Source organism: Saccopteryx bilineata, chromosome 12, assembly GCF_036850765.1.
Source record: "Saccopteryx bilineata isolate mSacBil1 chromosome 12, mSacBil1_pri_phased_curated, whole genome shotgun sequence".
In the NCBI taxonomy this organism is placed as follows: domain Eukaryota; kingdom Metazoa; phylum Chordata; class Mammalia; order Chiroptera; family Emballonuridae; genus Saccopteryx; species Saccopteryx bilineata.
The window spans coordinates 41,026,989-41,048,711 of NC_089501.1; the positions used below are offsets into that span (position 1 = coordinate 41,026,989).

The 21,723-nt window shown below is 43.7% G+C and overlaps 1 protein-coding gene across 2 annotated transcripts in view; it reads left to right on the top strand.

The window, feature by feature from the left end:
* ADGB (androglobin) overlaps positions 1-21,723 on the top strand; it is a 132,781-nt gene that overhangs the window by 53,654 nt on the left and 57,404 nt on the right. For both annotated transcript variants that reach the window (XM_066248069.1, XM_066248070.1), the window contains 5 exons: positions 1,307-1,436; positions 9,060-9,093; positions 9,915-10,092; positions 11,192-11,255; positions 16,020-16,122. In XM_066248069.1, the coding sequence (XP_066104166.1) occupies positions 1,307-1,436; positions 9,060-9,093; positions 9,915-10,092; positions 11,192-11,255; positions 16,020-16,122 (509 nt within the window). The remainder of the gene's footprint in view (positions 1-1,306; positions 1,437-9,059; positions 9,094-9,914; positions 10,093-11,191; positions 11,256-16,019; positions 16,123-21,723) is intronic.

The window sequence follows — 21,723 nt, forward strand, 5'->3', positions numbered from 1 at the left end:
GACTGCTACCACTACTGTCCTTCATTGGAACGGTCACTGTAGCCACATGCCAGATATGCCCATTGGCTCCCGGTATTGACAGAATGGAAACCTCATAAATATGTTTGTGCTACCCTCTAGTGGCAACTTCAGGTAAATCAACCACATTTAATGAGGTGAATTAAGTTTTACCAAACAAAAGCAAGGAAAAAAAATTAAAAAGTTTAGGAAGTCTGTATACAGTACGTGGAATTGATCTTAGCTTTGAACACAGTTACCTAAAATATATATATTTTAACAATTTTATTTTTATTGTGCCTATAAATTTTTAGCTATGCAATGATGATTTGGGGGTCATAAGAGCAATTAACTTGAAAGGAAATACTGCATACTTAGATAGTGAATGTATCAGTTATAAACTTAGTGCTCAAGACACAGAATTAATCTGACTCTGGGCTCTCTTGCACTCATACAGTACTCTTACAGTGGGTAAATCAGCTCTAAATGTCAAATTCCTGTGTTCTGATCATCACCATTCACAACTGATGGCCATAGCTTTAAAATAAATGAGTGTTCCAGAAAATTTTTATACAAATGCATTGACTGATAAAGAATATTTGTTCCATAGTATAAAAAGAAATTTAATGTTTTTGACAGGAAAAACTGTGATTGGTTGTAAAAATGAGACTGATTAAATAAACAAAATTGTAACATTCTGTTGTTGACAAAGTAGTTACTTACTTTATAGAAGATAGAATATTATTCAGCCACAAAGAAAGAAGGAAATCTTGTCATTTGCAACAACATGGGTGAACCCTGAGGGTATTACTCTAAGTGAAATAAGTCAGACAAAGAAAAATACCATATGATCTCACTTATATGTGAAGTAAAAAAATTAAAACAAAAATCAGAAAAGAAAAGAAATTAAAAAACAAATTCATAAATACAGAGAACAAATTGGTCAGATTGGTGAGTGGGCAAAATGGCTAAAGGGGGTCAAAAGGTGCAAAATTCCAGTTACAAAATAAGTCCTAGCAACACAATGTACAATGTGGTGACTGTAGTTAATAATACTGTATTGTATATGTAAAAGGTACTAAGAGAGTAAATCTCAAGAAAAAAAATAATTATAACTATGTGGCAATGGATTTTAACTAGATTTTTGGCAATCATTTTACAATATATGCAAATATTGAATCATTTGCGGTACAACTGAAACTAATATAATGCTATATGCCAATTACATCACAATAAAAACTGTAGTTACTTATTAGTAACTTTAAAGAAGAGCTTATCATAACAGAAATTTGTTTTTGTTTTCCATTAGTCATTTTGTACCATCTCTTGTTAAGAAAGGGGTGCCTCTAGGATCCCGTTTACCTACCCTTACTGAAAATGATGAAACAACTAGCTTCAACCAGCCAAAGTTAAGCCAGGGAACAGGAACTGCATCTCAGGTGACTATATTACTTGTTACTGACTCAATTCTTAATTATAGTAGATTTTTCTTTGATTGTGAAAGATCCACAACATCCAGGTGAACAGAATAAAGAATACTGTTACAATCAGCGTCTTATGTATCCATCACCTATCCTAGGAAATTGAATAGTCATCTCATAAAAATTCCCATGTGTCTCTCTTCTGGGTTGTATTTCCCATCTGCCATTTAGTGTTTGGTGTTAATTAACTCCACACACTTTTAATTTTTCCAATTATATATACATTTGTAAACAATGTGTCACTCAGTTTGTTATATAATTTTATTTAAATGGACTCTTGGAGAATTTTCTTCTACTGTGCCTTCAAGAATTCCTTTTTCCCATAGCAATATTAAGTCCATTCACAGTGCAACCAATGTCCAGAACTCACTTCATCTTACAAAACTAATACTTTATACCCATTAAATGACAATTTTTCATCCCCCTCCCTTCAAACCCTTAAAACCACCATTTTACTTTCTGTCTGATCTACTTTAGATATAGCATGTAAGTGGATTCATGCAGTATTTATTTGTGCTTTGTGACTTGCTTATTTTGATAACTGTTTCAATCTCATTTGATGTAATTGGTCTGTTTAGGTTTTCTGATTCTTCCAGATTAATTTTTGGAAGATTATATGTTTCAAGGAATTTGTTCATTTCATCTAGGTTGTCTAGTTTTTTGGCATACAGTTCTTCATAGTATTTTCTTACAATATTTTGTATTTCTGTTGTGTCAGTTGTTATTTCTCCACTCTCGTTTCTAATTTTATTTATTTGAGTCCTTTCTCTTTTTTTCTTGGTGAGTCTGGTTAAAGGTTCATCGATCTTGTTTACCTTTTCAAAGAACCAGTTCCTGGTTTCATTGATCCTTTGTATTGTTTCTTTAGCCTCTATGTCATTTATTTCTGCTCTGATCTTTATTATTTTCTTCCTTCTACTAGCTCTGAGCTTTACTTGCTGTTCTTTTTCTAGTTCTTTTAGATGTAGGGTCAAGTTGTTTATTTGAGCTTTTTCTAGCTTCTTGAAGTATGCCTGTAATGCTATGAACTTCCCTCTCAGGACTGCTTTTGCTGTGTCCCATAAATTTTGAGTTGATGTATGCTCATTGTCGTTTGTTTCTAGGAATTTTTAAATTTCTTATTTGATCTCATTGTTTACTCATTCATTATTTAATAACATGCTATTTAGTTTCCAAGTGTTTGAGTATTTTTCAGTTTTTCTGTTGTGGTTGATTTCTAGTTTAATGCCATTGTGATCAGAGAAAGTGCTCGATATGATTTCAATGTTCTTAAATTTGTTGAGACTGCTTTTGTGCCCTAACATGTGGTCTATTCTAGAGAATGCACCATGAGCGCTTGAGAAAAATGTATAATCTGCTGTTTTAGGGTGAAAGGTTCTGAAGATATCTATTAAATCGAGTTGATCTAATATGTCCTTTAAGTCTGCTGTTTCTTTGTTAATTTTCTTTCTTGAGAATCTATCTAATGATGTTAATGGGGTATTGAAATCCTCTACTATTATAGTATTGCTGTTGCTCTCACCCTTTAAATCCATCAAAGTCTGCTTTATATATTTAGGTGCTCCTATAGTAGGTGCGTAGATATTTATAACGGTTATATCTTCTTTTTAGATTGCTTTCTTTATCATTATGTAGTGACCTTCTTTATCTCTAACTATAGTCTTTGTTTTAAAGTCCATTTTGTCTGATATAAGTATTGCTACCCAGCTTTTTTTTTATTTCCATTTGCATGAAATATTTTTTTTCCATCCTTTTATCTTCAGTCTATGTGCATCTTTTGATTTAAGGTGTGTCTCTTGTAGACAGCATATGTATGGGTCCTGTTTTCTTATCCGTGCAGCTACCCTATGTCTTTTGATAGGATCATTTAATCCATTTACATTTAAGGTTATTATTGATATGTAATTGTTTATTGCCATTTTATTCTTTAAAACTGTATTCCTCTTTTGCTATATTCTTTTTCTCCTTTGATCTGTTTACAACAGGTCCCTTAGCATTTCTTGCAGCCTTGGTTTGGTTGTAGTGAATTCCTTGAGTTTTTTGTTTTTTTTTTTGTCTTTAAAGTTTTTTATTTCTCCTTCAATTTTAAATGATAGCCTTGATGGATAAAGTAGTCTTGGTTGTAGGCTCTTGTTCTGCATTACTTTGAATATTTCTTGCCATTCCCTTCTGGCCTCAAGTGTTTCTGTTGAGAAGTCAGAAGTCATCCTTATGGGGGCACCTTTGTAGGTGATAGTCTTTTTTTGTCTAGCAGCTTTTAATATTTTCTCTTTATCACTTAGCTTTGGTATTTTAATTATGATATGTCTAGGTGTTGATTTCTTTGGGTTTCTCCTTAATGGAGTTCTCTGTGCTTCCTGAACATGTGAGATGTTTTCCTGCCTTAATTGAGGGAAGTTTTCAGCTATGATATGCTTGAACAAAGTCTCTATCCTTTGTTCTTTCTATTCTTCTTCAGGAACCCCTATGATGTGGATGCTATTTCTCTTCGTGTTGTCACAGAGCTCTCTTAGAGTTTCCTCAGACTTTTTGAGTCTCTTTTCTTTTTTCTGCTCTGCTTCTGTGCTTTTATTTATCGTGTCCTCTAACTCGCTGATTCGATTATTCTCTTCATCTATCCTGCTTTTAATTCTTTCCATTGTGTTCTTTATTTCAGATACTGTATTTGTCATTTCTGACTGATTCTTTTTTATTATTTCAATGTCCTTTTTTATATTTGCTATCTCTTTATTTAGGTGTTCATAATGACCATCTATTGTTGTTCTAATATCTTTGAGCATCCTAACAATTGTTATTTTAAACTCTGCATCTGGTAATTTGGTTATATCTGATTCATTTAGGTCCTTTTCTTGGGATTTCTCTTGGTTCATTTGTGTTGCATTTCTTTGCCTTTGCATTTTCTCTGTGTAAAGGAAGGTTTTGGCCACTGGAGTCCACTGGGTAAGGCCTCTGTTCCCTAGGTATGGTCTATCTGCAGGCCCACCACCCCCTCTTCTGTTGTTGCCTAGGGCTTTTGGGTTTGGGCATTGCCAGTGCCTGCCCACTGGGGCTGTTGCTGTGGTTTCCACCTCTCCTTCACGGGAGTGGCTGTGATCACGTGCTTGGATGCACAAGCCTTGGTGGCCTTGGCCTTTGCCCCACCCCAGTGGGTGGCATTATGCTCGGCCCTGTAGGCAGTGGTGAGCACCTTTGCTCAGCTGCGGGTCTCTGCCTATTTTCAGGCTTTCGCACCGCCCTTGCAGGAGGAGCCTACTTGTGCAAAGGCTGCTAGTCTTGGCTCTACCGGCCGGGCAGGACTGCGTGCCCATGCTCAGCTCAGTAGCAAAACTCCACCTGTTCTGGGCTTTTGGCTCCACCCCCACGGGAAGAGCTGGCTCCCAAGTCAGGCCACAAGCCTTGGTTCCACAGGCAAGGCAAGGCTATGCTCCTGCGCCCTTGCTCAAGGGCTGGTCTCCACCCCTTCCGGGGTTCCTGTCCTTCTCCCGCAGGCTGGATTACAGGCTGCCGGCAGCTGGGCTTGACCACTTTTGCATGCCTACTCCTCCCCAGCCAGGCAAGACTGAGCTCACACGTGAGCCCAGTGATGGCCAGCAGGCTTCTGCCCTTGCCAACAGAACTGCGCCTCTGTGTCCCGCTGCCGCCCGCCCTCGGGCAAGCCCTCAGTTGTGTGGGTGGGGGCACTGCAGCTCAGACCCTAACACTCACTACTGTAGCCCCGAAAGCTCCCTCCTTCTAAGCAACTCTGCTCTGAGTGCTGCGGGAGAGCTTGTTTGGCTGGTGTCCTGCTTTCCTTTGCTGGTATTGCTGTTTCCGGGGGAAATATTCACTTCAGATTTGGGGAGTGACTTGTCCCAGGGGTTAGGGTGGCTGTCTCTCAAAATGTTTCTCCCTGTGCCTCCTAGATTACACTCTCTTCCTGTTACTCCGGTCCTCTCCTCTCTCCCCATTCCCCGGAGCCCCAGGTGAGTGGTTGTGAAAGAGGTTTTCTGCATGGTCCCTTTAAAAAGAATCCTGGGTCTGAGAAATCAGACTCTTTCTCACAAACAGTATCCTGACTTGTTTCCAGCTAAATATTGTCCATACTCCTCTTCTAGGCTCTGGAGCTGCAGGCTGGGGCTTTGTTCCTGGGACTCAGGACCCTCCCCTCTCTGCTAAACTCACTTCCTGCTACGTGAGTCTCTCTTGGCCATTCGCTCTGGGGAGCTGGGCAGCTCTCTCCACATTTCCACTTTTCCTACCAGTCTTGGTGTGGCTTCTTCAGTGTTCCTTGGTTGAAGTGTGCTCTTAGTTTAGTCCAAAGTTGGTTTTTCCAGATGATAGTTCTTAAAATTATTTTGTAATCCACTTTGGTTCTGGGAGGTGGATGTTGGTACGTACACCTACTCCAGTGTCATCTTGTCTTCCTCCCTGACTTGCTTATTTCAATCAGTATAATATCCTTATAGTTCATCCATGTTGTATCATTTATAAGTCTTTTTCCTTGAAGGCTGAATGATATTCCATCATACACACACACACACACACACACACACAACATTTTGTTTATCCATTTATTCATCAGTAGACACTTGGTGAATAATGTGGCTATGAACATGGGTGTATAAGTATCTCTTTGAGATGCTGGTTTCAATAATTTTGAATGTAAAACCAGATGTGGAATTGCTGGATTAAAAGGTCATCTTATGTTTAACTTTTTCAGGAACTGCTATGCTGTTATCCATAGCAACTGCCCCATTTTATATTTCCAGCCAGAGTGCACAAAGGTTCCAGTTTCCCCACATCTTCACCAACATTTGTTGTTTCTGAGGTTTTTTTCCTTTTTAATAATAGCTGCCCTAATGGGAGTGAGGTAGTATTTCATTGTAGTTTTGATCTGCATTTCTCTAAGAATTAGTGATGTTGAGCATCTTTTTATTTGCTTGTTGGATATCTTCCCTGGATGTCTATTTAAGTCCTTCATTTATTTTTAAAATCAGATGGTTTTTATGTTGCTCTTTGAACAACTTCTTTGTATTAGTCTTCTTTTAACCATCTCTCAGATATATAATTTGCAAATAATTTCCTTCTGTAGGTTGCATCTTTACTCTTGATTGTGACCTTCAAATGACAGATTATTACTTTTTTTGATTTAGTCCAATTTATCTATTTTTAGTTTTGCTACCATATCATAGAAATCAATGCTAAATCCAATATTGTGAGCCTTTCCCTCTATGTTTTCTTTTAAAAGTTTTATAGTTTTGCCCTGGCTGGTTGGCTCAGCGGTAGAGCGTCGGCCTAGCGTGCGGAGGACCTGGGTTCGATTCCCGGCCAGGGCACACAGGAGAAGCGCCCATTTGCTTCTCCACCCCTCCGCCGCGCTTTCCTCTCTGTCTCTCTCTTCCCCTCCCGCAGCCAAGGCTCCATTGGAGCAAAGATGGCCCGGGCGCTGGGGATGGCTCTATGGCCTTTGCCCCAGGCGCTAGAGTGGCTCTGGTCGCAACATGGCGACGCCCAGGATGGGCAGAGCATCGCCCCCTGGTGGGCAGAGCGTCGCCCCTGGTGGGCGTGCCGGGTGGATCCCGGTCAGGCGCATGCGGGAGTCTGTCTGACTGTCTCTCCCTGTTTCCAGCTTCAGAAAAAAAAAAAAAAAAAAAAAAAAGTTTTATAGTTTTGTCTTTTGTATCCACTCTACCATCCAAACTGTCTATTAAAACTCTGCCATCCAAAGTTTCTATATTTCACTTTCCTATTTTTATTTTCTAAGAGCTCTCTCTTGTTCTTGATTATATTTTTGTAGTTTATTTACTTATTTTATTAACAAGAGAGAGAGAGAGAGAGAGAGAGAGAGAGAGAAGGGGATGGACAGGAACAGACAGACAGGAAGGGAGAGAGATGAGAAACATCAATTCTTTGTTGTAGCACCTTAGTTGTTCATTGATTGCTTTCTCATATGTGCCTTGACCAGGGGGCTCCACCCAAGCCAGTGACCCCTTGCTCAAGCCAGCAACCTTGGGCTCAAGCCAGTGACCTTTGGATTTAACCAGTGATCATGGGGTCATGTCTATGATCCCACGCTCAAGCCAGTGATTCTGCGCTGAAGCTGGTGAGCCCACGCTGAAGCTGGATGAGCCCACACAGGTTTCAATCCTGGGTGTTCAGTGTCCCAGGCCGACGCTCTATCCACTGTACCACTACCTGGTTAGGCTGTTTTTTGTAGTTTATTATTTGATAAGTGAATACGCTCTTATCTTTCTGATAGTACTATATTTAAAATTTTCTCCCATATGTTTCTGCTGTCTATGAATCGCCCTACCCACAACCATTAGTTTTATATATGAATCTTTCCTCAATTGTCTGGTGATACTTTGTTGTACACATGCATTTAAGGAATTTATGACATTAAAGAGCTACTTATTGGAAACAACTTTATGACTTTGATAGACCTTGTCAACTGGTAGCTTTAATTCAGGATAATTGGGAATAAATGGGCTTCATTTGGGGGTGGGATTATCTCCAAATGTCAGATTCCTCGAGGATTTTCCTAGGCTCTGGTCAGTTTCTCCAGTTGAGGGTCCTCTAATCTCCTTACTGGGGTGGAATCAGTTCACAGGGATTGGCATCCACTTATCTGTCAGTGTTTCTGAAGCCAAGCAGCAAAGAGACGCTGAGCATTTCCAGGTTCTGCATGTGGACAATCACTTAATTCCTCTCCTCTCTATATTATAGACTCTCCTGCTCCCCACAGTACCGGTGAATCTCGATATGAAGGTGTGATTTCTTTACTTGTACCAACTCCTCCAGTGTCCTGTTTAGGTTGAAGAACAGTAGATGCTAAGTGGACTAGTGAGAAGTGGGAATTTATCTTTTTCTTATATAAACATTCAATCCATTTCTGGGCTTTCAGCCCATATCCTTTTCTCTGTTTCTCAGATACCTGCTAATTGTTTCTGGGGCCCTAAGGCTTGGATGGGCTTTCTTCTCACTAGCACTTAGTATTCAGTGATCTCTACCATATTATCACCTCCACCCACTTTATATCATCCAAAATATTGTTGACATTACCCATCATTATTATGTACAAGTTTATACCATTTAAACCTTTATCCTTATTTTATTAGCATTTTAGAAAAAAACAGAGTTGTAACTGGGAATTCAACTTAATTTCCAAGTTAAAATTTTGAGGTATCATTTTTATAATTTGAAACTAATCTTATACATTCTGTCTATTAATTGTGAGTCATATTATCATTATATTCACTCTGTGTTAGTAACAGGTGCCTCATACCAAGTCATATATCTACTTAGTGATATTAGGGTTTTAACTTAACTTTTATTATAAGAGTCAATCATTTAATACACTCAAATATTCTGTATTTTAATGTCAAACTTAAACATTCAATAAATTATTTAAATTCACATATTTTGAACTTTAAAGTTAACAATGGATTCTCTGTTTTACTGTATGCTTTAGTTAGTATTTTCAGAAATCTATTTCTTCAGTGTTTAAAAGACTATGTTAATTTTAAACACTGTGGTGCTTTAGAACTACAGTGTTTTATTAAATTTATAAATGGTTCTTAATGTGCCCCTTTCAATTCACAGGGTAATAATGTATCACAAGTTACACATGGAAAAGGTAAATAAGTCTTTTCATGACTTTTGTTCACAGACATCAAAGCGTAATGGGGTTTCCTCCTGGCTCTCAGTGGCCCCTCTGCAGGATCTCCTCTGGTGGAATGAGTCTAATCTGCTCTGGACTAGAAAAATCAGATAATCTCATTTGTTTAATTGAAGCTTAAAGTCAAAATAAAAAACAATCTGACTTGTCCAATGAGTTAAGTTCGTATATTTTGATCAAAGCACTAAAACTGTTACAAATTTTTCTTTTCCCTAATAACGAAGACTTGGCCAAACCTAAAATTCCAAAAGTGTTAGGTAGCAAATTGAGGTTCAAGAAGTCTATAAGAATTGTACAGAATTATGTAATGAGCATGAATAAGATTATGGACTCACCAACTGTGGGGAGTAACTGAGTCACTTACTGAAGTACATTAATTATAACAGATCTTTCAACTTTTCACTTCTCTTTCTATTGTTTGAGCCATCCCCTCATATATGAATGTGTCTGTCTACAGCAGATTTTAAGTACATAAACTAGCTAATTTCTCTTATACTTTATAATCTCTAAAGGATGTATGCACAAATTCATAAAAGTGATTCAGAAACTTCTGAAGGATCTATAATGCATGTTATGAATAAATTCTTTTGAGTGTATGAAAATGTGTCTCTGCATGAATGTCCTCAATTTTGAGGCCTGCATGTCAATGATTATCTCAGTAAATGTTTTCTCAAAAGTAGACTTTGTGATGTGAACCTCTCTCTATAATTTTCCCGTGTCTTACCTTAATATTTAATAACCTTGGTGTGTTTGATATGGTTGTCTTCTGCCATGCACAGATGAACCAGTAGAGCCTGGAGTGAATGATTCAGTCCATCTGGCTGATGGTTTGGAAAGAGATTTGACCAGCCTGACTGCAACAACACAGGATAAGTCACAGGAGGAATTTATAGCCATAAATACTAGTGTTGCTAAAGAAATATGGTTAGATTTTGAAGACTTCTGTGTATGCTTTGAGTAGGTATATTTTGTGTGTGGGCATTTAATGTAGTAGGTATATAAACTATTCATTTTTAGCTATTATTTAAAAGAGGCCAGTAGTCTGATGTTGATATGATATAAAAAAAAACTGTTAGAAGAAAAAATGGCTAAGTTGATTGTCCATGTAGAACATTATGAGCCAAGCTGAGCCTGACTAGGTGGTGGTGCAATGGATAAAGCATTGACCCAGGATACTGAAGGCCCAGGTTTGAAACCCCGAGGTTGCTGGCTTGAGCACAGGGTTGCTGGCTTGAGCATGGGATCATAGAAATGACCCCATGGTCACTACCTTGAGCCTAAAGGTCACTGGCTTGAAGCCCAAGGTCGCTGGCTTGAGCAAGGGGTCACTGGCTCGGCTGGAACCCCGTGGTCTAGGCACATATGAGAAAGCAATCAACAACTAACTGTGATGCAACAACGAGTTCATATTTCTCATCTCTCTCCTTTCTTATCTGTCTCTCTCTCTCCCTAAAAAATTAAAATTAAAATTGAAAAAGGAAGCCAAGCCCATTTTCAGGCCAGGGTTAGCTTATTTTCAAAGACTATTTGTTAATTAAGAGGAAAACAGTTTATTCACTGAGATCATTTTTCTTTTCTCAGGCAACTAATTCCTGAATGTTATTTTTCTCTAAATGTGTTAAGGTATAATTGACAAATAAAATTTTAAGACAGTTAAAGGGTATATGGTTTTGAATTGATACATGTATGCATTGTGAAAGATTTTCCCCATCAAGTTCATTGACACAGCTGTGACCTCACATATTGACCTTTTTGTTTTGATGGGAATATTTAAATTCTACTCTTTTAGCAAATTTCAATTATACAATTCAGTGTTTATCCACCATAGTCACCATGTTATATGTCAGCTCTTCAAACCTTTTTCATCTCAGAACTGAACATTTGTACCATTTTATCAACCTGTCTATAATTCCCCCACCCGTCTACCGCCAACAACCACGTTTCTTGTCTCTGTCTTTACCATGTTCTGTTATAACTGAATCTAAGAAATTTAACCTGTAATAGTAATCTGTTGCATATAATGACAATAACCTGTTATAAATGTTCTTTTTTTCAGGAATATATATATTTTCCACAAGCCAAGTGCATATTGCCATAACTTTCAAAAATCAGAATTCAAGGTAAATATAGTATGATCTCTTCTTTTCTTTCCCTTCTTATACTTAAATCTTTGATAGAATCATGCCAATAAAAAGCACTTCAAATTTAGCAAGCATTTCTCAACTTATAACATAATTATGTTTTAAAAATTAAACTTAGGGTTTTCTGCTAATCTCTTATCCAGATAACAAGCAAAATTATGCTACCTCTTATCCCCAAGTGTCATCCATCTGATTATGTTGTAGTGTTTCAGTCCTGAGCTCTATTTTTATATAAATTCACATTAAGAAAATTTTGACTTATGAATAAGTGAAGGAGAAGCACAAAAATATTCACTATATTTGATTTCAGTTAAATGTTAACTGAACTATGTTCAGTTCCTAAATCATGGCTTACTTTTCAGTAGCATTTCTATTATTTGTTGCACATTCTTCCCTCTTCCTGGAGTTTATTCTTCTTTATTTTTATTGCCTTCACCTGCTCTTTTTTTTTTAAAGATTTTATTTATTCATTATAGAGAGGGGGGAGAGAGAGAGAGAGAGAGAGAAGGGGGGAGGAGCAGAAAGCATCAACTCCCATATGTGCCTTGACCAGGCAAGCCCAGGGTTTTGAACTGGCAACCTCAGCGTTTCCAGGTTGACACTTTATCCACTGCGCCACCACAGGTCAGGCACCTTCACCTGTTCTTAATGTCTATAAGTCCTTCGGAACAGTATGGATGTCGTTGACCCTGTCAGACCTCCTTAACCGGCTGTGAAGTCTGGGTCAGTTTCCCTGGTCCACGCGCTCTGTAGGACCGGTCCTCGCCCAGACACTGCCCTGTCTCCATTCTAACTGGCTGGTTACCTCTCGGTGCCTCTCCACCCACCCACTCACCCACCCACTTGATTCCAGCAGCTTTAGAATTCTGTCCCTTTGTCTACTGTTGCAATACCAGTCCTAGCATGAGATGAGAACTCGATAAAACGCTGTTGATTGAGTGAACAAATCGCACCTTGAGTGGAATTTTCTGGAAATTCCACTTCTAGAAAGACACACTTTCTGGGAAGCTAAATTACTTAATTTTTCTGTGCTTCAGGTTCTTCACCCATAGTTAAGGGTGTGGTGCTGAAACTGGCGTGTTGCTTGCGCAGAGCTATACATGCTCCCCTCCGCCCCAAGGGTGATTCCCCATCTCAGTGAGCAGCGGGCAGAGTTAGGGAAAGTCAGTCTTGGAGATGAATTTCTTCATTGCATTTGGACTGGATGAAAACAGAGAAAACCTTTTGAACGTTCCTTAGACATGCTTTGTAGTTGGTTGCCTATTTTTTTGTTCTTCTTTTCCAAATGAGAAAAGGAGAGATAAAGAGACAGACTCCCATATGTGCCCCGACCGGAATCCACTCAGCAACCCCCCTGGGGTCGATGCTCTGCCCATCTGGGACCATGCTCCACAGAGCCATCCTCAGCGCCAGGCGTGGATGTGCTTGAACCAATCAAGCCATGGCTGCAGTAAAGAGGGAAAGAGAGAGAGAAGGGGAAGGGGAAGGGTGGAGAAAACAGATGATCCCTTCCTCTGTGTGCTCTGACTGGGAATTGAACCTGGAACATCCACTGAGCCAACGGGCCAGGGCCCCAAAATTTTAAAATTAGTAGTTAATGGCTTATATATAATTAGAATGGTGAACTTAAGGGTTGCCTCCTTTGAAAGTAAGGATCAAACTTATAGTAGTGACTGGGGGTGAACATAGGGGAAAGAAATGTTCAACCTAGTCTTGAAGTGTATCTATAAGAAACAACCAGAAGAATGTTTTAACTTTATGAAAATAACAAAACTTTCCACCGGAAATAACTGAACCTAGAGTAAGGCACGAGAGAATTGTACAGTAGACCGTTAACTTAGCAATCTATCCATGTTCAAACTATTGATAAAAATAACATGATAGTCATTTATTTTGAACTAGGCCATCCCTTACCTAGGCTCTTCATTACATTAACTCCTCATATCAAACCCTATGAAAAGACTATTGTTATCATCGCATTTCAGCAGGGAAACTAGGGCAGATCAAGGAGTAAAGTGCTCAAGACCCCCAGACAAATAAGTGGCACCAGCCGCCCAAAAACTGGGCCGTGTGCCGGGCAGCGGAACCTTGTTCACAGGAAGGCCTTTCAAGAAGCAGAATAGCAGCTCTGGGGCTGGACTGCCTGGTTTTGAACCTGTGTTCCACTTGGGGAGAGACCCTGAGAATTATTTCAGCTCTCTTTGCCTTAGTTGTATTCTCTGTAAAATGGCAGTAATAAGAGATGTACCTCACAACGTTAGGGAATTAATGAGACAATGTGTGTAAACCACTTAGAAGAATGCCTGTGACTTTGTAAGTAAAATTAAATGTTAGCTGCCATCGTTAATTATTATTATTATTATTATTATTAGTGTGTGTGTGTGTGTGTGTGTGTGTGTGTGTGTGACAGAGACAGAGTCAGAGAGAGGTACAGAGACAGACAGGCGGCAGGAAGGGAGAGAGATGAGAAGCATCAATTCTTCATTGCAGCTCCTTAGTTGTTCATTGATTGCTTTCTCATATGTGCCTTGACCCGGGGGGCTACAGCAGAGCGAGTGACCCCTTGCTTGAGCCAGCGACCTTGGGCTCAAGCTGGTGAGCCTTGCTCAAACCAGATGAGCCCATGCTCAAGCTGGCAACCTTGAGGTCTTGAACCTGGGTCTTCTGCATCCCAGTCCGACGCTCTATCTACTGCGCCACCACCTGGTCAGACGCCATCGTTAATTATTAATGGAAATTTGCATATGAGCATTTATTCTATGTCACCATCTTAATACAGTGGTACCTTGAGATACGAATTTAATTTGTTCTGTAACCGAGCTTGTAAGTCAGTCAACTCGTATATCAAACTGCCGATACTGGACCCATGTGCCAACGCACCAACTAGCGGCAGCTTTTGAATCACAACTCGTATCTTGGAATTTCGCTTGGATCTCGAACAAAAATACGGACCAAGTTGCTGCTTGTATCTTAAAAAAAATTTGTATGTTGATCTGTTCGTATTTCAAGGTACCACTGTATGTGTGTGTGTGTGTTTAAAAAATGGCCAGGTGTTCTTTGTTCTCATTCTATTTATATGAAGTGATGTTAAGTATAGAATTTTTTTTTTCCATTTGAAGTCCCACTTTGGTAAAATAAAATGACATCTTTATATGAGTCTCTTCATGACCTCGATTTTTTTGTTTTAATATTAATGGAGTGGGAAAATGGTAACTTTTTCTAAGAGTTTGTTGGGACCCAAATTTAACAACCTTTAGTAGTACAATCTAAAAGGAAGAACTGGTTGTGGCTTGTGTCCAGGATTCCTGATTTTAGTGGCCGCAGCACTACCGACTGAGCTGGGGATGTAGCCCCTGAGGCCCCCTTAGGCACCTTCCTGAGAAGTTGCCTTGGTGCTCAGTGTGGGTGGGGCAGAGACCTTTCAAAGGTGCCTTGTGTGGCACCAGGGCAGTCCCTTCACATGACCTCTGGGGCCCCCAGAGCAGTCCCTTCACATGGCCTCCGGGGCCCCCAGGGCAGTCCCTTCACATGGCCTCCGGAGCTCCCCCACCCCCAAGCTCTTAGATGCTTAAAAAAGACAGGGAGTGAACTCTGCTTAGAAAATTCACTCAGGCATGCACACAGGGCTGGCCAGCCCAGGGTCCTTCCCAGGGTTAGACAGTGAGTCTCTGGAATAACTCTCTATCACCAACAGGTTATAGCTAGATTCAAACAAAGAAATAAAGTGTTAAATACTAAGTATTGCCAAATACTGGGGAGGAGCAATCATTGAAGCATTGTTATGTTCTTTCAATCATTTCTAGCAATCCTGTCATATTTGATTAAATAACCAGGTTTCATTTTTCACCGTATTACTAGAGATTTTTCTCTCATTTTCAAAAAACTGGTTATTTAAATATTGGGGTAAAATAATTTGAAAAGCTTTTAAAGTTAGTGACAGTTAAATTAATTTAACGCATTTACCCTATACCGTCAGCCACAATTATGTTGAAGCCCTGAGGCTCTGAAAGGCAATAATAGCACCGTAGTCAAGATTCCCAGTCTGGGAGCCAGGTAGATAGAACATCCTACTTTGAATTCTCAGCTTTGCTGCTTGCCTGCTCTGTGATCTTTGGGAAACTGCTGGCCTTCTCTGTGTTTTAGTTTCTTCATCCATCAATATGGCTATTAGTAGTACCATACAGGATGGATTGAGATCGTGTACGGATAATTCTCATGTTAAGGGAATTTTTGGTTTTGCTTTCTTGCTACTCCCAAACAAAAATTCCATCTGGTACATTAACATGCAATAGGTATACATCTGATGATCTTATAGAGAGAAGAAAGAAAGGTTATACATCACATTACACTCTGCAAGATACCTTAATATGTCCCCATGAGATACTTCCATTCTCTGCCAAAGTTACTCTGTGGCCTGTGTGCCTGTCAGGGACCTATTCTCTGAGCAATGCTCAGCCTGGGTCCCGTCTCTTCTTCTGGGTCCTTGGTCATTTCTGCAACAAGCATACCCCTATACTCATGGAGATAAGTTTTCCTCGTATAAGGGGACAGTCCCTCGGGCTCTGCAGTCCCAGCCAACATTAACTTGGTATGATTTTCTTCCTATCACAAAACCTGTGAAGTGCTTACTGTGGTGTCTAGACCACCAGAAGTTCTCTGTAAATGTTAGGTATTATACATTATGAGGTGGGGGGAATGAAGCGTTTGTATAATAAGTTCAATGATTGGTCTGATTTCTTGCAGTTCTCAGATGAGCGTGTGTCCTACTACCTGTTTGTGGATAGTCTCAAACCTATTGAACTACTCGTTTGCTTTTCTGCACTGGTACGCTGGGGAGAGTCTGCAGGTAAGAGGGCTCAGAGGAAGTTATAGACTTGCAGTCAGTCTAGGGGAAGCACAGTGACAAGGCTCAGAGGAAGTTACAGACCTGCATTCAGTCCAGGGGAAGCACAGTGACAAGGCTCAGAGGAAGTTACAGACCTGCAGTCAGTCCAGGGGAAGCACAGTGACAAGGCTCAGAGGAAGTTACAGACTTGCAGTCAGTCCAGGGGAAGCACAGTGACAAGGCTCAGAGGAAGTTACAGACTTGCAGTCAGTCCAGGGGAAGCACAGTGACAAGGCTCAGAGGAAGTCACAGACCTGCAGTCAGTCCAGGGGAAGCACAGTGACAAGGCTCGGAGGAAGTGACAGACCTGCAGTCAGTCCAGGGGAAGCACGGTGACAAGGCTCAGAGGAAGTTACAGACTTGCAGTCAGCCCAGGGGAAGCACAGTGACAAGGCTCAGAGGAAGTTACAGACCTGCAGTCAGTCCAGGGGAAGCACGGTGACAAGGATCAGAGGAAGTGACAAACCTGCAGTCAGTCCAGGGGAAGCACAGTGACAAGGCTCAGAGGAAGTTACAGACTTGCATTCAGTCCAGGAGAAGCACAGTGACAAGGCTCAGAGGAAGTGACAGACCAGCAGTCAGTCCAGGGGAAGCACGGTGACAGGCTCAGAGGAAGTTACAGGCCGGCAGTCAGTCCTGGGGAAGCACAGTGACAAGGCTCAGAGGAAGTTACAGGCCTGCAGTCAGTCCAGGGGAAGCACAGTGACAAGGCTCAGAGGAAGTTACAGGCCTGCAGTCAGTCCAGGGGAAGCACGGTGACAAGGCTCAGAGGAAGTTACAGGCCTGCAGTCAGTCCAGGGGAAGCACAGTGACAAGGCTCAGAGGATGTGACAGACCTGCAGTCAGTCCAGAGGAAGCACAGTGACAAGGCTCAGAGGATGTGACAGACCTGCAGTCAGTCCAGAGGAAGCACAGTGACAAGGCTCAGAGGATGTGACAGACCTGCAGTCAGTCCAGGGGAAGCACAGTGACAAGGCTCAGAGGATGTGACAGACCTGCAGTCAGTCCAGAGGAAGCACAGTGACAAGGCTCAGAGGAAGTTACAGACCTGCAGTCAGTCCAGGGGAAGCACGGTGACAAGGCTCAGAGGAAGTTACAGGCCTGCAGTCAACCCAGGGAAAGCACAGTGACAAGGCTCAGAGGAAGTGACAGACCTGCAGTCAGTCCAGGGGAAGCACAGTGACAAGGCTCAGAGGAAGTTACAGACCTGCAGTCAGTCCAGGGGAAGCACGGTGACAAGGCTCAGAGGAAGTTACAGGCCTGCAGTCAACCCAGGGAAAGCACAGTGACAAGGCTCAGAGGAAGTAACAGACCTGCAGTCAGTCCAGGGGAAGCACGGTCACAAGGCTCAGAGGAAGTTACAGACTTGCACTCAGTCCAGGGGAAGCACAGTGACAAGGCTCAGAGGAAGTTACAGACCTGCAGTCAGTCCAGGGGAAGCACGGTGACAAGGCTCAGAGGAAGTTTCAGACTTGCAGTCAGTCCAGGGGAAGCACAGTGACAAGGCTCGGAGGAAGTGACAGACCTGCAGTCAGTCCAGGGGAAGCACGGTGACAAGGCACAGAGGAAGTTACAGACTTGCATTCAGTCCAGGAGAAGCACAGTGACAAGGCTCGGAGGAAGTGACAGACCTGCAGTCAGTCCAGGGGAAGCACGGTGACAAGGCTCAGAGGAAGTTACAGACCTGCAGTCAGCCCAGGGGAAGCATGGTGACAAGGCTCAGAGGAAGTGACAGACCTGCAGTCAGCCCAGGGGAAGCACAGTGACAAGGCTCAGAGGAAGTTACAGACCTGCAGTCAGTCCAGGGGAAGCACGGTGACAAGGTTCAGAGGAAGTCACACACTTGCAGTCAGTCCAGGGGAAGCACAGTGACAAGGCTCAGAGGAAGTTACAGGCCTGCAGTCAGTCCAGGGGAAGCACAGTGACAAGGCTCAGAGGAAGTTACAGACCTGCAGTCAGTCCAGGGGAAGCACAGTGACAAGGCTCAGAGGAAGTTACAGGCCTGCAGTCAGTCCAGGGGAAGCACAGTGACAAGGCTCAGAGGAAGTTACAGGCCTGCAGTCAGTCCAGGGGAAGCACAGTGACAAGGCTCAGAGGAAGTTACAGGCCTGCAGTCAGTCCAGGGGAAGCACGGTGACAAGGCTCAGAGGAAGTTACAGGCCTGCAGTCAGTCCAGGGGAAGCACAGTGACAAGGCTCGGAGGAAGTTACAGGCCTGCAGTCAGCCCAGGGGAAGCACGGTGACAAGGCTCAGAGGAAGTGACAGACCTGCAGTCAGCCCAGGGGAAGCACAGTGACAAGGCTCAGAGGAAGTTACAGACCTGCAGTCAGTCCAGGGGAAGCACGGTGACAAGGTTCAGAGGAAGTTACACACTTGCAGTCAGTCCAGGGGAAGCACAGTGACAAGGCTCAGAGGAAGTTACAGGCCTGCAGTCAGTCCAGGGGAAGCACAGTGACAAGGCTCAGAGGAAGTTACAGGCCTGCAGTCAGTCCAGGGGAAGCACAGTGACAAGGCTCAGAGGAAGTTACAGGCCTGCAGTCAGTCCAGGGGAAGCACGGTGACAAGGCTCAGAGGAAGTTACAGGCCTGCAGTCAGTCCAGGGGAAGCACAGTGACAAGGCTCAGAGGAAGTTACAGGCCTGCAGTCAGCCCAGGGGAAGCACGGTGACAAGGCTCAGAGGAAGTTACAGACCTGCAGTCAGTCCAGGGGAAGCACGGTGACAAGGCTCAGAGGAAGTTACAGACCTGCAGTCAGTCCAGGGAAAGCACAGTGACAAGGCTCAGAGGAAGTTACAGGCCTGCAGTCAGCCCAGCGGAAGCACGGTGACAAGGCTCAGAGGAAGTTACAGACCTGCAGTCAGTCCAGGGGAAGCACAGTGACAAGGCTCGGAGGAAGTTACAGACTTGCATTAAGTCCAGGAGAAGCACAGTGACAAGGCTCAGAGGAAGTGACAGACCTGCAGTCAGCCCAGGGGAAGCACAGTGACAAGGCTCAGAGGAAGTTACGGACCTGCAGTCAGCCCAGGGGAAGCACAGTGACAAGGCTCAGAGGAAGTTACACACTTGCAGTCAGTCCAGGGGAAGCACAGTGACAAGGCTCAGAGGAAGTTACAGGCCTGCAGTCAGTCCAGGGGAAGCACGGTGACAAGGCTCAGAGGAAGTTACAGGCCTGCAGTCAACCCAGGGAAAGCACAGTGACAAGGCTCAGAGGAAGTGACAGACCTGCAGTCAGTCCAGGGGAAGCACGGTGACAAGGCTCAGAGGAAGTTACAGACCTGCAGTCAGTCCAGGGGAAGCACGGTGACAAGGCTCAGAGGAAGTTACAGGCCTGCAGTCAACCCAGGGAAAGCACAGTGACAGGGCTCAGAGGAAGTGACAGACCTGCAGTCAGTCCAGGGGAAGCACGGTCACAAGGCTCAGAGGAAGTTACAGACCTGCAGTCAGTCCAGGGGAAGCACGGTGACAAGGCTCAGAGGAAGTTTCAGACTTGCAGTCAGTCCAGGGGAAGCACAGTGACAAGGCTCGGAGGAAGTGACAGACCTGCAGTCAGTCCAGGGGAAGCACGGTGACAAGGCTCAGAGGAAGTTACAGACTTGCATTCAGTCCAGGAGAAGCACAGTGACAAGGCTCAGAGGAAGTTACAGGCCTGCAGTCAGTCCAGGGGAAGCACGGTGACAAGGTTCAGAGGAAGTTACACACTTGCAGTCAGTCCAGGGGAAGCACAGTGACAAGGCTCAGAGGAAGTTACAGGCCTGCAGTCAGTCCAGGGGAAGCACAGTGACAAGGCTCAGAGGAAGTTACAGACCTGCAGTCAGTCCAGGGGAAGCACAGTGACAAGGCTCAGAGGAAGTTACAGACCTGCAGTCAGTCCAGGGGAAGCACAGTGACAAGGCTCAGAGGAAGTTACAGGCCTGCAGTCAGTCCAGGGGAAGCACAGTGACAAGGCTCAGAGGAAGTTACAGGCCTGCAGTCAGCCCAGGGGAAGCACAGTGACAAGGCTCAGAGGAAGTTACAGGCCTGCAGTCAGTCCAGGGGAAGCACGGTGACAAGGCTCAGAGGAAGTTACAGACCTGCAGTCAGCCCAGCGGAAGCACGGTGACAAGGCTCAGAGGAAGTTACAGACCTGCAGTCAGTCCAGGGGAAGCACAGTGACAAGGCTCGGAGGAAGTTACAGACTTGCATTAAGTCCAGGAGAAGCACAGTGACAAGGCTCAGAGGAAGTGACAAACCTGCAGTCAGCCCAGGGGAAGCACAGTGACAAGGCTCAGAGGAAGTTACGGACCTGCAGTCAGCCCAGGGGAAGCACAGTGACAAGGCTCAGAGGAAGTTACACACTTGCAGTCAGTCCAGGGGAAGCACAGTGACAAGGCTCAGAGGAAGTTACAGGCCTGCAGTCAGTCCAGGGGAAGCACGGTGACAAGGCTCAGAGGAAGTTACAGGCCTGCAGTCAGTCCAGGGGAAGCACAGTGACAAGGCTCAGAGGAAGTTATAGGCCTGCAGTCAGCCCAGGGGAAGCACGGTGACAAGGCTCAGAGGAAGTTACAGACCTGCAGTCAGCCCAGGGGAAGCACGGTGACAAGGCTCAGAGGAAGTTACAGACCTGCAGTCAGTCCAGGGGAAGCACAGTGACAAGGCTCGGAGGAAGTTACAGACTTGCATTAAGTCCAGGAGAAGCACAGTGACAAGGCTCAGAGGAAGTTACAGGCCTGCAGTCAGTCCAGGGGAAGCACAGTGACAAGGCTCAGAGGAAGTTACAGGCCTGCAGTCAGTCCAGGGGAAGCACGGTGACAAGGCTCAGAGGAAGTTACAGACCTGCAGTCAGTCCAGGGGAAGCACGGTGACAAGGCTCAGAGGAAGTTACAGACCTGCAGTCAGTCCAGGGGAAGCACAGTGACAAGGCTCAGAGGAACTTACAGGCCTGCAGTCAGCCCAGCGGAAGCACGGTGACAAGGCTCAGAGGAAGTTACAGACCTGCAGTCAGTCCAGGGGAAGCACAGTGACAAGGCTCGGAGGAAGTTACAGACTTGCATTAAGTCCAGGAGAAGCACAGTGACAAGGCTCAGAGGAAGTGACAGACCTGCAGTCAGCCCAGGGGAAGCACAGTGACAAGGCTCAGAGGAAGTTACGGACCTGCAGTCAGCCCAGGGGAAGCACAGTGACAAGGCTCAGAGGAAGTTACACACTTGCAGTCAGTCCAGGGGAAGCACAGTGACAAGGCTCAGAGGAAGTTACAGGCCTGCAGTCAGTCCAGGGGAAGCACGGTGACAAGGCTCAGAGGAAGTTACACACCTGCAGTCAGTCCAGGGGAAGCACAGTGACAAGGCTCAGAGGAAGTTATAGGCCTGCAGTCAGTCCAGGGGAAGCACAGTGACAAGGCTCAGAGGAAGTTACAGACCTGCAGTCAGTCCAGGGGAAGCACAGTGACAAGGCTCAGAGGAAGTTACAGGCCTGCAGTCAGTCCAGGGGAAGCACAGTGACAAGGCTCAGAGGAAGTTATAGGCCTGCAGTCAGCCCAGGGGAAGCACGGTGACAAGGCTCAGAGGAAGTTACAGACCTGCAGTCA